Source organism: Alosa alosa, chromosome 11, assembly GCF_017589495.1.
Source record: "Alosa alosa isolate M-15738 ecotype Scorff River chromosome 11, AALO_Geno_1.1, whole genome shotgun sequence".
NCBI classification, from domain to species: Eukaryota; Metazoa; Chordata; class Actinopteri; order Clupeiformes; family Clupeidae; genus Alosa; species Alosa alosa.
In genome coordinates this window covers 2,194,681-2,211,537 of record NC_063199.1, presented here as the reverse complement: position 1 = coordinate 2,211,537, position 16,857 = coordinate 2,194,681, and the positions used below count along the sequence as shown (strand labels likewise).

The 16,857-nt window shown below is 39.2% G+C and overlaps 1 protein-coding gene across 2 annotated transcripts in view; it reads right to left on the bottom strand.

Annotated features, from left to right (window-relative positions):
* The window catches only part of mphosph6 (M-phase phosphoprotein 6), a 49,958-nt gene that overhangs the window by 11,705 nt on the left and 21,396 nt on the right, over positions 1 to 16,857 (bottom strand). For both annotated transcript variants that reach the window (XM_048257524.1, XM_048257525.1), the window contains one exon: positions 11,515 to 11,606. In XM_048257524.1, coding sequence (XP_048113481.1) covers positions 11,515 to 11,606 — 92 coding nt within the window. The remainder of the gene's footprint in view (positions 1 to 11,514; positions 11,607 to 16,857) is intronic.

Genomic DNA, 16,857 nt, shown 5'->3' with positions numbered 1-16,857 from the left:
TAGGTCTTAATTTTCATGTAAATGGTCTTAAAAAGGTCTAGTCTTATTTGGGGTGGTCAAACCTGGGGAAACCCTGTAATGGAAAGAAGATACCGAAGGCTTTTTTGCCATATTGAGTCAGCTTCACTTCCTTGTCCATAACTTGTCTAGGTTATGACATTTTATTGTTCTTTGTCCTTTGGACAGTATGGTGAGCTCGAACAACAAGGCTTTACACCAGATTTGCCCTTCAATGAGACTTTGTGACATGTTCCAGCAATACTCATCACTTAAACCTCACAGATCACAGAAGAAATGTTCCTGTTGAAACCCACTATCAGAACTAAAAAAGACGACACTGCATTTAGTTGTTATGCGTTCTGACTTCCAGATGACAAAAAAAAAAAAAGCCCTTTTTTGACATCAGGACTCTAAACTAAGCTATTTTCAGATGCTTATTTTTTTTACACTGAATAGGCTTAGTCCAACCAAAACAAGGTTTTGACTAGCGGTAAGATGGATAGGGGTTAATCCTAGTCTGAAAATACAGTTTACTCACTAGATGAGGTGAGGGAATTCAGCAAACTTGTTTAAGCTTGACAAATATATCAATAAGATCTGTTTGTTTGAAGGGGGCAACATATAGCAAATGTGAGTGGTAGCTATCACGTCCCCCATTCTGTGTTTAAGTGATTAATAAGGTGTGTCTGATCATTGTGCTGTATCAAAATTCCCACAGTTATGAAAGCAGACGGTCAGACAAATGTCTTACTTTGCATTTTTAAGTGGCTCACAAACTAAGAATGTTTTATTTTCTGCTCTTCTCTCCCTCCTCCCTTTGGTTGGTTCCACCACCAGGATAAAAGACGCAGATTGACCAGCCCACGCTTTCATCCACCATTGTACACAGTATGGCACGCTTTGGCACAAGTTCAGTTTGTTTATGTTATGGTTTATTAGTTTATTTCTCCATGTTGTATGATTTATAGATAGACTTAAATTGTCATTGTGCAGTTGGTCCGTACAATACAATTTGCTTGTGCAGATTCTAAAAACAATACTCACATACACACTCACACAAAAAAATAAATAATACACAAAAAAAGAACATATCAAGGCATTAACATGGTTCCATTGCTTGAAGTCCATTTTAAAGTGCAACTGTGTAAGCTCCCATTGCTTAAAGTGCAACTGTTTTGCTTTGTTTTATAAAATAAAAGTTTGAAATGCTATGGAGTGCCCTATTTTTTGACCCTCAAACTGATATCTCAATTGTAACTCCTACTTTTCAACAGTTTCTCATTGCAATGTCTCCTCATTTGCTCTATTATTTCTCCTAAGGAGAAAGAAGTTGCGAGTGAGACTACACTCAAACATATAAGAGATCTCCCGTATTTCCTCTGCTTCTCAAACTAATATCTCTTATGTGACTATTTGCTCTATTATTTCTCCTAAGGAGAAAGAAGTTGTGAGTGAGACTACACTCAAACATATAAGAGATCTCCCGTATTTCCTCTGCTTCTCAAACTAATATCTCTTATGTGACTCTTTGCTCTATTATTTCTCCTAAGGAGAAAGAAGTTGTAAGTGAGACTACACTCAAACATATAAGAGATCTCCCGTATTTCTCCTGCTTCTCAAACTAATATCTCTTATGTGCCTCCTACTTGACTCATTGCTATGTGTCTCATCTTTTGCTTGTTTTATTTCTCCTAAGGCAAAATTAGGAATAACTGTGACAAAAGTCATACTTAAATGATCCTTAAAAGAGAATCACCATTTTGGCTCCTTAGCAACAGAAGGGATAGAAATGAAAAGCAAAAGTTACCTCTGGGTTACCACTAGTGTGGAGTTATTCTACATCATGACAGTAAAATAGACCATCCTTAGTCAATGTACTGCAGCAATTCCTCTCTCAACCTGTAGAAAATGCTGTGAACATCTGATTATGCATGAAAAAGAAAATACCGTCATATACCCTGAAACCGTAAGAATTTAGAAAAATACCGTGATATACATTTTTGGTCATACCGCCCAGCACTAACATCTCACAATGAGTAGTTATTCACCATCATTTGCAAATTGGTAATGATGGATAAAAGTGATTAAGCAAGATACGAGAGGCAAATATGAAGCACAGCTGAAGACGCACTGTCACAAGATGTAAGCATGCAACTAGTGATGCACCGATGTGAAAATTGTGGCCGATACCGATAACCAATATTAATTTTGCTGTTATGGCCGATACCGATATTTACCGATGTCGATAAATCTGTATAGAAAACACATTCTTATGATAATCAAATAAAGAGCTATTTTCCAAAATGCATTTTTTTAAATAACGTTTCAATAGCCTACCTTAGAACACCAGAGGATTACAATATAATAGAATATCTGTATTATTTTATATCCTGATATAAAAAGAGAGAATACCGAATGTCTGATATTTATGACAGCACTTTATGCAGATTAGCCTATAGGTATGGCACACTATAGGCCTACTATTTATATTACAACTCTCCCTCTTTAATTCAGCTGTGTGGTTGAAGCCTGGAAATATTGTAAACAAAGTAGCATAGTAGCATAGTTGGCTAGCTTATCATAGTCTACTGATTGGACTGTTCAGTTTCCCCATGTGTGTTTAAGTTTAAAGGTAATACTTGTTTTCCTTGGTACAGGCACTTTTGGGAAACATTGGTATTGAGATGATCAGTCAACTTGAAACCAAGAGTTTTAAACAAATATGTGCAGCATGCTAATGTTGCTAAGCAGATTTAATAGTAATTTAGCTAGTCGTCTTCTATGAGTCCTTGCTTTCACGATTGTAATGTTTTATTTGGATTGCGTTGGCCGAGTCGCGCGTGTCCATTGAGTGAGCGAGAGAGAAGGGTGTTGTAAAATGGTGTTGAGAGCTCCGTGTGTGTGTGTGTGTGGGAAGCTGGGAAGGAGGGAGATAGAGTGAGGAATTGTATGTATGCGACTGGAGCAGAGAGTGTGGAAGTTCAAGTTGGAGTCTGTACACAGTGTGAGCGGTGTTACTGTCCGAAATAAAACTCCATAAAAGTTCAGCTCGTGTATTTTGCTCATCAGAAATGGGACCGTGACCCGGCGTTATTCTATCTTATAACATCGGCCCCTCGAATAACGAATCTCCCCTGCGTTTCTGACTACGGTCTGAAACAAAGCAGGAAAGGTTAACAGGGGTTTATACTGTTTGGTAAAGTCTACAATGAAAGCAACGTAGGCTACCGCCAAGTAAAGCGGGGAGATGTGTGTTGTTTATCCGCCGGCGTAAGCTGCAAAGCACTGCTAGACACTAGAAAGGGTGTGTCGGTTCTGCCTTTTCACACCGCTACACAGGTTTGTGGATATGAGTGTTGCGATTTCAGTTTTGAATCGCATATCGTTACAGCCCTATTAAATTCCTATTACGACCATATAACTACATTCTGCCTGATACACAGTTATATTTAGCCTACCGCGAGAGATGTAGTGCTAGGCGTGACATGACATGCAAGCCAGCCATCAACTTGACTACAAGCAGCGCAATACAACGCAACGTTTTGAAAGAACTTTTGTCAGATGCCCAGTGTCTTCTTTCTGTCAGTCTTGTTGCCCTGCTATTTTAAATAAGAAATATGATGCAATAGAAGGGCATATTTAACGGATTCAGTGTAGACAGATAACACGCTTGGATCGCTACACACACGTCAAATACACAGGAATGATTATCGGCCTGTTCACATCGGCCCTATTTTGACATCGGACCGATACCGATGTGTAAAAAAATGACCATATCGGCCCATATTATATCGGCGGCCGATATATCGTGCATCACTACATGCAACTGTTCTTAGGTTTTTTATCCAGTCATTCGAACATTATTGGGGTAAAAACAAAATTGTCACTTCCTTAGGCTACATAAACAGCGCTCATCACCGCACGTCCCTGCTGCTAATTGCGTGCCCACAGCTGAACCACAAGCGCACCTGAACGGAGTTAACCAATTGCGACATTAAAAAGAATCAAAATTTAGCGATCATAGGCTACATGAAAATAAGATGTCAACAAGCAGCGACATACACTAGGCCTAGTAGTACTCCACTTAAAAAAAATACTCAAACTATTTACTGCATCTCTAGTTTTAGTAAAGCATGGTTTAGTGGAATACTCAGGCACACGCACACACACACACACACACACACACACACACAAATGCACCTAAACAAACACACACACACACAAATGCACCTAAACAAACACACACACACAATTACCCTATATACACAAAAGCAAAGACACACATGCACACACTCATTTACATACACAAAAGTTGCAAGAGTTGGGGATGGAGGAGGAGATGGAAACAAAAGCTGCTTTCAGACATACGTGTAAGTCTGCATGTTCTGCACATATCAAGACGTTGGGCTGTATATCTGAACAAACATATCTTGACATTTGGAACTCCAAACAAGGCAACTCTTACACTACTTCCTTCCAAGTATTTTCGGCGGACATTATGTAAATGAGCTCATATCTGAACAAAGCGATGAACATGCTGGTAGGATTCACACCACGTGAGGGGGCATGTTAATTCAACACACTTCTTTCAACGCGCACTGGCAAGAGAAAGCACTCAGCTCAATGAGTGGCTCCTCGACCTCAACTCGCTCATGCAGCAGGTGATCAAGAGGTTGCCAATCCCGCAGGCCCTTGTCCAGTAGTACCCTTCTCATGATCCAACGTGAAGGTAAGAGCCCTGGTATCACCAACGGACAGGGTCCTTTGTACACAAACCTGCGAGCCTTCCTCGTTTTATTTATGGCCTGTGCCATCAATGCCACTTTTGGACACGACACTTTTGTTCACTCACGTTGCACATCGACACTTTTGTCCATGGTGTAAACTACTGGCAAATTGACACTTTGGGTTTGTTTGTGAGCAATTTTTAAAGGAGAATTCCGGTGTGATATTGACCTAAAGTGTGTTGAAACATGATACCGAGTGTGAACGTATGTCTCATAGCCCATCTCGGCTCGTCCCCTGCACTCCAAAATCTGGCGCTAGTTAGCCGATGCTACCAACAGCTTTTTCAATGGTGGTGCTTCGGCATCGGGCTAGCCATGCAAATAAATCACTGTTTTACACCATTTACGAGGCTCAATGTATCTCCACACTTCATTGGTAGACTACCGAGGGCCCTGACATTTAAAACGAGACATTGAGAACTTTGAACAAGCACTGGTAGTTTACTTACAAGACGATTTATGCAGACAGTATCTTCACGAAGTTTAGCGTTTGCAGCCATCTTGAATTTAGTCGCGACAAGTCGAGCAACAAGTAAGAATGAACAGGTATGATAAGGGATCAGATTCCAAAAATAATTCAGTGGAAATGCATGGATTCCAGTTTCTTCCAGTAGCAGCAACTATCGGATAGTGTGTGTGGCTTTAGGGGCTGAAGCCCCGAATCTTTTTTCAAAAGCCCTGAATCTTTTTTTTAGTGTTTTAAAAATAAGAGACAACTCTCATTTCCAGTATAACTTCCCCTCGGTTTCTCTATAAATGTCACAAAATGCTCAAAATGTGCACAAAATTACTGAGCAAATATATCCCTTATTTTCAAAACCCAATATTGAAAAATAATTTGACTTGTTACAGGTCTCTGGGCTATCCGCCTATCGAACCCTTATACGTTCTATAGAATAACAGTCTATCTATGCATCAAATAGTGTTCCAAAACACTTTTACAGTCTGTGATAATACACTTTGTGTACGTGTTGTAATGGTCGTTATGGAGATTAGACATTTTTTCAAACGACCACCCAGCTCCGTTCAAGCGACAGCATCGCCCAGTTAACTGGCGGATGTTGTTGTTCCAGGTTGGTGATTTCACGTTAAGAGCTTTCAGTCAGTTAGGCTACTTGGCTAGCTCCCTAAATGCTTAACGTTAAAGCTCCTTGTTCATCAGCGGAAAAGGCAAATTCAGTCTGTACTCTCATAGGCTAGCTAAGCCTACTGCAGAATAAGAAGAAACTGTGGCAATTCCAGCTCCCAAAACAAAGTGATCCTCGTCTTGTAATAAATTAGGCTACACTGTTTTGAAATGTCAGAAAACCCATTAACAGTTATCTGCCCATGTCAACTTTTCAGTGTTACATGTTGCACAAAAGACTGTTACAGTTAATGTTAACGGTTAGCCTACCTTAAAACCTTGTTGATATCCTATCCACCACAGATCTTATAATCTAAGAGTCCACATAAATATTAGTCATGTTATGTTGTTTGTTTAACTGGGATTTTTTTAAATTAAAATTATTATTAAATGGTCAATCTGGAAAACAGCATAATTTTGCGAGGTCCTGGTTAGGTTTCATCCACTCTAAACAAACCTGCAGGCGGCCGAGCTAGCTAGCAAACAGTAGCCTAGTTTTGTTGTCAGTTTATTTGACATGCTATGTCGGTGTCACAGCTGGTGGAAAACAAAACCCACATAATAGGAGTAGGATTAATCATGTGAAATTATCTCGATTAAGTATCTCATTTGGCTGGACCACTTTCTGCCCATGCACAGCATTTTTCTGGACTGTTTGCAGTTTTGGCTGCCTAACTAATTATTAACAAAAAAACAAAAACATTAATGATATATTGAGAGGAGCAGTCTAGGCTATTTCAAGCTGAAAAGTACTTTGTTCATGGGTTTCATCAGGTCCCTTTCTATAAGTGCATTAATCAAGCATTCATAATCTAGGTGTTTGATTTTATTTTATGTAAAGGGACCTGATGAAACCTATGAATAGTCTTGCTAAATTGAGTCCCGAAGTGTGACGTAGCGTTTCCATGACGGCAGAATCACTGGATCTAAACAAACTTTCGAAGTGGCATAAATAGCATTGAATGTAGACATGTGGCATCATTTCTAGCTAATAAAAATAAATATATCCATTTAAACGTGTTTTACCTGCTAGGCAGCAGCTTAGCCACATAACACGGATTCCCTGGCTGGTGTAATAGAAAGAAACTAAATTCCAGTGGATATTTCACGTCTTCTCAAAGACTGGCGGCTGTTAAGAGCGACGTTTTTTGCCAAAAAAATATAGCCAAAACACGTCCGTGAATTTAAGGATTTTAACCGCATGCTGTGAAGTTACATGCAGGTCTCTTTTACGGAGGAAACCCATGCTAAAATAAAACTCTGTAGTCACGAATTTGATTGTGTTGGTATGAATATATGTTGTGTTATGTGATTCCTACAGTGTAAAAAAAAAACATTGTAAAATGATATTAAGAAATATATTAAGAAAGCCACCGCTATGGTGATTTCTAATGGTAGATTGATTTGTTTAGATCCAGTAAAATTGCTGCCTTGGCAACGCTACGTCATGGTTTCAGGACTCTATTACTAAATGAATATAATTTAAAAACGCCTATGTCAAGATGATGATGCATTCCTTCTTAAATTGTAACACCCTTGTATCATGATGACTGGCCATACTGTAATTATATCATAATATTATGTATGTTATAGTATAAGATATTATATATGTCACACAGATGAGATCAGGGAAAAGGAAGCTTCACAGCAAGGGACAGCAGGGGGAACGACAGTATATTTAGGGACTCCAGAAAGTGACCAAATCAGGGAGGAAGAGGAGGATGCAACTTCAGAGCAAGGGGCAGCAGGTGGAACAGCAGGGTGTGATTAAGGGACTCCAGAAAGTGGCCCAGAGCAGGTTCTTCTCCCACAATATCCCTTCAGTCAGTTTGGAGCTCAACAAAGACCATTCAACAAAAATTGGTTTGAGCAGTTTAAATGGCTGGAGTACTCTGTAGCCAGAAACCCAGCATTTTGCTTTTCATGTTGCATCTTTGGAAAGCAGAACATCCAAACCAACAAAGATAACCTCAGTGGCTCTGGGTTTTCCAATTGGAAAAGGGCTTTGGATACCTTCAGAGAGCATGAGAAGAGCTTAAAACAGGTTAAAACAGCCAGTGTAGCAGAGATCTCAGAAAGGCGGCAATACCTTTGCCGAATTTCAGCCCTGAACAGGAGTCAAGCCAGAATCAAGGCAACTTTCTCGAATTCATGAAGTTTCTTAAAGAATTTAATCCATTCTTGCAAAGCTATACTCCCCCTTCACATACCACCTATCATTTTTCCCAAATGAAATGATTAGGAGTGTTTCACAAGAGATCACAGGAAGCATAATCAACCAAATTAAAAGAGCCAAGATGTATGCTGTAATGGTAGATGAGGCCAGAGATACACACAGAGCGGTCTGTGTGCAAGAAGGTTTTAAGGAATCTTTCCTTGGGCTAAGAAAGGCAGAGTTAAGGAATCTTTACTTGGGCTACAGAAACTGCAAGGGTTTGATGCAAAGTCAATAACAGATGCCATTGAGGGACTGTTACAGCCGTGCACCTTGGGTGATCTGCTGTGTGTTGCCCAGTCCTATGATGGTGCATTCTTTGAGCTTTTGGAGAGTGTGTACACTTTTTATAAGCAATTCCCTTGTGACCTACAACAAGTTTATGGAAATCCAAAACAGCTTGGATTAGGGTCATCTGAAGTTATATAGCTCTCCACAACAAGATGGGCATGCCAGGTGAGGTCAGTCAATGCTGTCCTGAAATCCCTCCCTGCCATTTTAACATGTCTCAACACAATGGACACAACCATGCCTCTAGGCATCCGGTCAAAGCTCTGTAAACCAAAGATGCTCTTTATGCTGGTGATGTTCTCCAAACTCCTCGGCATAACTGAAGGTCTGCACAGATATCTACAGGGGTAAGTATTGACTTGGGCAAAGCTGTCCAGTACAAGATGGCAGTCCATCAAACGTTGACGGAGCTCCAAACAGAAGCTAGTGCTGAAGAGGTGTTCAAGAGGGCCATGGCCTTATGAGAGAAAAACGACATCCAGATCCCTGTTGGTCCCTGGCAAAAGCAAAAAAGATTTGAAGGTTTTGTAGTGGTTTGTCAGCCTGTGGGTCAACATCAAATCTGACAGGCTCAGATGACATCAGATTTTTTATCCGTGCCTGGACAGAATGTTACAAGAGCTCACCCAACGGTTTGGGAGAAGAGCTTATGTCAGGTATTCAAGCCTGCAACCCAACCTCAGAGACCTTTCTCTGTGAAGATGCTCTCATTAGCCTTGCCAGCCATTACCAGATTCAATTAAGGTCAGAAGAACTTCTGGTGGCTAGAAGTTTCATCAAGAGAAAGATGGAGAAAGAGGCTATCCCTGACACTGCCACTGTGATCCAAATGTCGGATGCAGATATGTTTCCCACCCTGAAGGCTGTGTTCCAAGTTGGCCTGACAATTCCAGTCAACAGAACCCTTTGCTTTAAGCCCTTTGGTTCTAAGAAGAGTGCTAACTAATCCTTTCGTCCTTTTTGCCAAATATATTTACTTCCGTCTTGTCCTTGTTCAAATGAAGAAAGTTATGAGACATCCAGTTATTAATTTTTTTGATGCATTCACAGAAAGAGTCAAGAGGACCATAGTCATTTGGTGATAGAGCTAGGTATTTAGGTTGTCAGCTTAACTGGTAAGAAATCTGATTTGCTTTTGACTATTTGTCCAGGTGAGAGCATATAGAGATTGAACAAACGTTACGTTTAACTCTAGTTAGTTTGATAATATTGCTATTACGTCGAGTAAGTTCATAACTTGATTAAGCGATAACAGGATTCAGTAGGTAAGTTATATTACGTTAGCTAGAATGTTTCTAGGGTTGTGTGCCGTGGCGTTGGTAGTGCTAAGCCTTCACACTCAAATTGTCAGCCGCCTTTCATAGCTGGCCTGACGAGGGAAATGGCCTTCTATGGGAAAAAAGGTCACTGGCTGAAACTTAGCCTTCGTTTTGAACTAGGTTTGTATGAGTGGTAGGTTGTGGCGTAAAATGACTTGATTGTAGGCTTAGCTGTTAGTTTGTTGTTCAGTTGAACATATTTATCTAACAACTGTGTCTTTTTCCCCACTTTTATTTCTGTTAGGTGCCGCTTCACTCTGCTACAGGAGGATTAGGCTGACTGCAACTGCTATGAATACTAGGCCTACTGAATGGATGGCTTCTAAGTGAAGAGTGAATAAATGCACTTGCTTAACTGATAACAAGTTGTCAATGGTTATTTATGCAAGCTTGTGTAGCCTAAACCAGACATACCTAGGCCTAAGGTCCAAGTACAGATGAGAGGAGCGTCTGTGTGTGTGTGTGTGTGTGTGTGTGCGCGCGCGTGTGCGTGCGCGTGTATGAGAGAGAGCACAGGACGAGCAGAAGCCGTGTGTCAGTGCCACTGCATAGGCCTGTTAACTAATGAAAGAAGGTCATATCTACATGAAATAGAAAAAAAACGTATAAGAATCATTAAATGTTTACAAGGCTGGAAGTTCAACAAATATAGGCCTACTAATGAAGTTAAATAAATACTAAATATTATACTAAATAGTTAAATAAAAAATATTTCATTCATTAATCATATTCAATCACCTAATGCCATCATAACATAGGCCTGGGCACCAGGAAAGAACAGCTTATGTTTAATTTACGTAATTTTGTGTTGGTCATACTATAGAATGATATATTGCTTGTCTTTGTTGAATAAGACAGAAGATAAAGAGTTTAAAATAATTGCATATTGCATCGCAATCGCAATATTGGTGAGAAAAATTGCAATTGAAATACCATTGAAATCACGTTGATCTTTAGTTTGGTGGTAATTTCAACATTGTTTCAATATTCATTTTAGTGGAAATACCATTGAAATCCCATTGATCTGTAGTTCGAATTTCAAAGTTGCTTCAATATTAATGAAGTGTGCAAAAGTGATCAATGTTGCAGTGCGACGTTGATTCAATGATTTTAACATTTACAAAGTAATCTTGATTTAACACAGATTCAATGACTAATTGTTACCTGGGTGCAGAATGAGCAGTCACCAACACCAACTGAAAGCCCCGTTTTGCAGGTAGCCTATTGCATTGCATACAATTAGGCTTTCTCTCAACTACATTTTCCAAAGGCCAGCTTTCATGCTTGTGTCACAGCTTCAGAACGGCTTGAGGCACATGCTTCAAATTTGGTGTGAACATTTGTATGGACTCAATGATGAAGTAAAGGTCAAACCCACCGTGAGCGTGATATCTCAAGAATACCTGACACACAAGGTTTTTATGGTACAAGGGTTTGTATGAACTCAAAGATTAAGTGATTCAATATTTGTTTGTTTTTTCAGGAATCTCCCCACAGCCCTGATAACATGTCAATGTTTCCCAGAGCCCGAGGTGATGTTTTGTAATGCCTATTTTTGACCACACATGAAAGATATTCAGTTTATTATCATACAGAACTAAACCTCATCCTTAAATTTCATCATTACTAGTAATTCCATATGAACTCCAAGATACTGCCGTTTACTTACAGACTTATAACCACAAAAACGGTGGATTATTATGGTGATGGGAACTATTAAGCACGTCGTGGGTTGTTATGAGTTGTGCTTTCTCACAAGAAAAATTAACTGCTTACCTTGTTGCCATTTCTTCATCAGTTATATCAGTGTCCATTTTGGACATTTCCTCTTCATCATTAACGTTCTGACTTCTTACGGTCATCAATTTCTGTATAAGAAAATATTACATTGTTTCACATCCCTTTCACATACAAAACCAATTACCGTATTTTCCGGACTATAAGTCACATCAGTCAAAAAATGCATCATGAAGAGGAAAAACCATATACAAGTATATTTATAAGTATATAAATTCATTTCACAAAAACCAAGAACAGACACTATGTAACTGGACACATAGACGCCAAAAAGATTGAGAATTCTACCGGGAATGTTGAAGATGGATGAAGCAGTGAAATGAGGTGAGCTGGGCAATAAGGCGGTGGCCAATTTACAAAAGATTCACTGAACAAAAATGCTGATGTGGTACATGAAAATTTAGCTAGAAATGTGGAGAATGCAATGCAATCAAGCATTTTGGGCATGTGGAGGCATGGAGTGAATGGCTGCAAGCTGAGGTGAGCTGGAAGGCAGCCAACGAGAGCCCGACGGTAATTGTCAAGCAATTTACAAAAGATTCACTGAACAAAAATGATGATGTGGTACATGAAAATTTAGCGAAAAATGTGGAGAATGCAATGCAATCAAGCATTTTGGGCAATGTCGACGCACAATCTGGCTGCAGAGCAAATGCTCGGCAGGCTACCCCCGAGAGAGCGAGAGAGAAAAAAAGATGCGCGTTTAAAAGAACGTGCAAACTTTCAATGACGCTATAGGCTACTAAGGACTAGGCCTACCCTTATTTTAGAGACTGTTCACATGTCTTTCTTAACCAGTATGGACATTTAATCTGAAAAGGCAAGTTATTCAACTCACACAGAATGTGACCAGACGTCCTGGTTTAACCGGGACAGTCCCGATTTTGAGTTGCCTGAATGGGAATGTTTAAGAGACAGACTATCGTAAATCCTCAAATTAGTTTTATTTATACTGCAAAAAACTGCTTATCTAATAAAATCTAACCAAGATTATTAGTCTTATATCAAGATAAAAAACAATAGTTTGTATTGTTTTCAGTATAAAGAAACTTACCTTGCGCTTTCTCGTGAAATCATTTGACTTAATTTAAGAAAAGTTTGATTTATTTTAAGACATCTCATCCTGAAAACAAGCACATTTTTGCCAGTGTGTTAAGCAAATTTGTCCTAAAAACAAGCAAATTTGTCTGCCAGTGCGTTAAGTAAATTTGTCTTGATAAGACTCCTTAAAATAAGTCAAAGTCTTCTTAAATTATGTCAAAATGATCTTTCGAGAGAGCACTAGGTAAGTCTTTTCATACTAAAAACAATACCAAATAGATTTTTTGATCTTATTATAAGATTAATAACACTTGGTTAAATTTCATTTTCTGCAGTGTACTTAGGCTGCGCAAAGCACAGTACCTTTATTTGGGGCCGGCTTGTATTCGAGGCAGGCCTTTATTTCTTACGTGGTGCGTTTTATTGTGAGACATGCATTTTGTTTGGAGCGGCATAACTATGGAAGAATATTAGACTCAAATGTTTTGTACGTGTGTATCACATTTTGAAACTGTAGAATTTATTTGTAACTGTAAAAATGACCTGTACAAGTAATTGTCAATATTACAAATATGCCCTACAATTACACATCTATTCTACGGGTACGGATCGATTTTACAACTACAAATCATCCTACAGTTAAAAATATTTTACCATTACAAATACTAGTGCAGTGCCCGTTCAAACATGCTATTCCTGTAGCCCAAGTACATGCCTGCAGGTAGGCCTGCTTTAAAAATAGGATGATAGGGAAAAACATAATTGCAGGTAAGCATTCAATAATGAATACATGATAATATAATAATATAATAAATGTGAAGTGAGCAGAATTTAAGCATGGCTGCATGTGACATTTTTTACAAATCAAAATGACAATCCTAACAGCTGTTTTGAGTCAAAGCTATATGCTTAGCCTATTGAATAACTTGATGATAGAGAAAACAAACCATTTTGTGGAATGATGCATCATCATATGAAATTTGCAACGGTGTGACTCAAAAACAGTCTCTGGTGGCCTATAAGTGACATCACACTCTGTCTGCCACTCGTTGTTTGTCGCTGGTTATGCTTTGCATGTGTGGCATTCTGAGACGTTCTTTAATTCGGGACCATTATCGCTCGTTTCAATTTAGGACCTTGCAGTCATTTTGAAGAGCCACTGCATACCTGTGTGTGTTGGCGTGTTGTTGCAAAATCCGTCATTTTATGCAAGCAAACCGCATACAGGGGGTCTTTATTGTTGAGGTCAGACATGTGAACACATCTTGCACTCGCTTAAGTTTTTACCCGTGTAACCTACACTGATCCAGTTCTGCCAAAGCCCTGCTTCTATCCTCACTGGTAGCTTACAGTACAGTGCTGTGTGGGAGGGGGAGTGGCTAGCGGCGAAAGCCAAAGTGTGCTTCTTTTACCGATATATTTAACGATATCTTTTGCATTTAGTATTCAAACAACGTCAAATTTGGCACTGCACTTACTCATGTCCGTAGCAAGACACCTGCCAAGTTTGAAATCAGTCTGACAAACGGTCAGCGAGATATGCGTGCCACAGACATTAGGACACACAGACACACAGACGCTTCTTGCTTTTATAGATAGATATTCTACAATTACAAAATCAATATTCTACGCACTAAAAGCTGTCGTACAGTTACAAATCTTTTCTACAGGTGCACCCTTTGCACCACCTTAGGGATGAGAAGTGTCTCATATGTATTGTGTGTGTGTGTATCAGGATTTGTAACTGAATCATAAAAATAACACGAACGATTTTAAGTATTACTCATACAGTGGGCATTGCTTTCAAATGGCCACTTCAGTCGTGCATTACGAGGCGTGAAGCTGCGTGAAGCTTTAGCACCACTTTCAGCCACTGTGCGTCGCTCTGCCACTGTACATCGCTCTGCCTGCCGCCCCTTCTGAAAAAGCTCGATTTAGGCTACTTGGGTATGGCATAAGACTTGACTACACGGTGGTAACGGAAATCGAAATTTGCTGTCTACATTATTGTCAGTGTTGGGTTAACGCAACTACGCAAATCATAACAGTGGTGTGATAATTGAGCCCGTAAATAACTGTTCAGAATTAATCTGTAGCCTTGGGTAGGCTTCTGCGACGTCTTTAACAGGCTACACTATAGAGGCTTAGACAACTATGACCCACGTTTTGGTTTCGTAAATTAATTTGCCCTACTTCTTGACTGCAATGTAGTCAATTGACTGCTTGACATGTCATTTTTATTTTTCTGTACAATAAACAAATACATCTGCTTTATGCCGCAGAATTACATTCATATTTGGAATTTACATAGTCCAATGCATCGTTACACTACGTTAGTGTTTCCCAAAACCATAGTAGCAACGAACGTCGCAACCACTATCGTAAAGTTGTGTAGTTACAACTACACCTCTTGACCTGTGGTAGAATGCTAGTAGAAGCATAGTTCCAGGGATCTTCATGTCAAAGACGTCACTGACGCCAGTTATTTGTTTGCAAATTAATAATTATAAATATATTTAGGTTTCTAATTGATATTTACACTTCTAACTACCATACATCCATATTTTAAAATGCCCAAGGCAGAAAATACATAAATTAATTTTTTTAGTGCAATTTTTTTAAAAATTGCACTAGTATTTTTATTGACTGTCTATGCACAATTTCAACCACATTTTGCTGCTCTTATTTTTTCATTATTATATGTGCCCTCTTATTTACTTATTTACTTACTTTTTTGTTTACTTGAATGTTATGTTTGTCTGTGGACCTAAATTGGTAAAATATGTCTTGTCTTCACCGTGGGATAGTGAGAAACGTAATTTCGATCTCTTTGTATGTCTGGAACATGTGAAGAAATTGACAATAAAGCTGACTTTGACTTTGACTTTGACTTTGACTTTAAAAGTCAATTTGCAGCCATGTGCACGTAAGTAAAAGTCACACACTTGCAGATAATAATAAGGTGGTGCGCACTTTTTGACGAGTCAGCTGAGAATATGTAGCCTTTGATTTTCATGGAGGGGGTCCTTGTTAGTTTACATAAACCAAGCCAAGAAGGCTGATTCTGATTTTGATAATATGATCTGCACAAAAGATAAACTTAGGTAAACAACAATGTCAATATTGTTGTCAAAATCTTAACCCAGATTCGAGCTCTTGGACAGGGGACTGGTAACTGCTGTGCAACGGCGGCTGTCATCTGCCGGCCTTAACGCAACGCGCCACAGAAGTATGTGCAGGTGCCCGTTCATGTGCTACTAAACGTCATTAACCACCTTAGTCCAGACTACTGAAGTTTGGAAACTATCATGGTCCAAACTTACAGTAGTACTATGTAAATCACGACAGTTTTGGGAAACAGTCGTGAATTTACATGTTGGTTAGTTGAACGATGCATCCTGTTAGTAAAAGCTAACCTCCGTGGTTGTATGGGAACGCACCCCAGATCAGCTTGTAGGCCATTAGCAATCTGTTTATTTTATTTTATGAAGCCTACACAGTAGATCACATGCCACATTCTCACTTTCAATAGACAGATGCAATAGCCATTGGTCAAGAATTGAGTATAAAGCAATTAAGATAGTACCCTATACAAAAAGTACTTCATACTATAATAAAAAATTGTTAAAAGCGAATAGCATTTTGCAACTTGACAAAACACTGGATTAAATATCGAGGCACAGGAGAAAACTTGTACATCCATTGGCCCGTGGGGAGATCACATGCCAGTTGCCTCTCCCTTCAGTGCTATGACTTGTTCGGCTGTGAGCTTGTTTCGCCAAAAAAAAACTATTGCAGATAACAATGCGTCTTTGTTCATGGGTTTGGCCTCACAGCAGAGGCTTAGACAACTATGACCCACGTTTTTGGTTTAAGTAATTTGCCCTACTTATTGACTGCAATGTAGTCAATTGACTGCTTGACAGGTTATTTTTTATTTTTCTGTACAATAAACAAATACATCTGCTTTATGCCGCAGAATTACGCACTTGGCCAGCCTATAGAACGGGCAAATTTTGGAGAGAATAGAGAATGTACGCACGCAAGAATCTGTAGGTTATTTGTGGCTGGTTACCAGCAAACAATGTTTAATGCAGTGGTTCTCAAACTTTTTCTTTCATTCCCCACTTTGATCAAGGGGGCATTCTCGAGCCCCACCTGTCCCTCATCGCTCTAAGAAAGTGGTAGGTCAAGCTTAAAATTGTCAAATTTATTGAAATAATGACAAGTTCTAAATATATCCTCTTCAACAGAGTTAAAATCAGCTGGTGCTGCAGATAT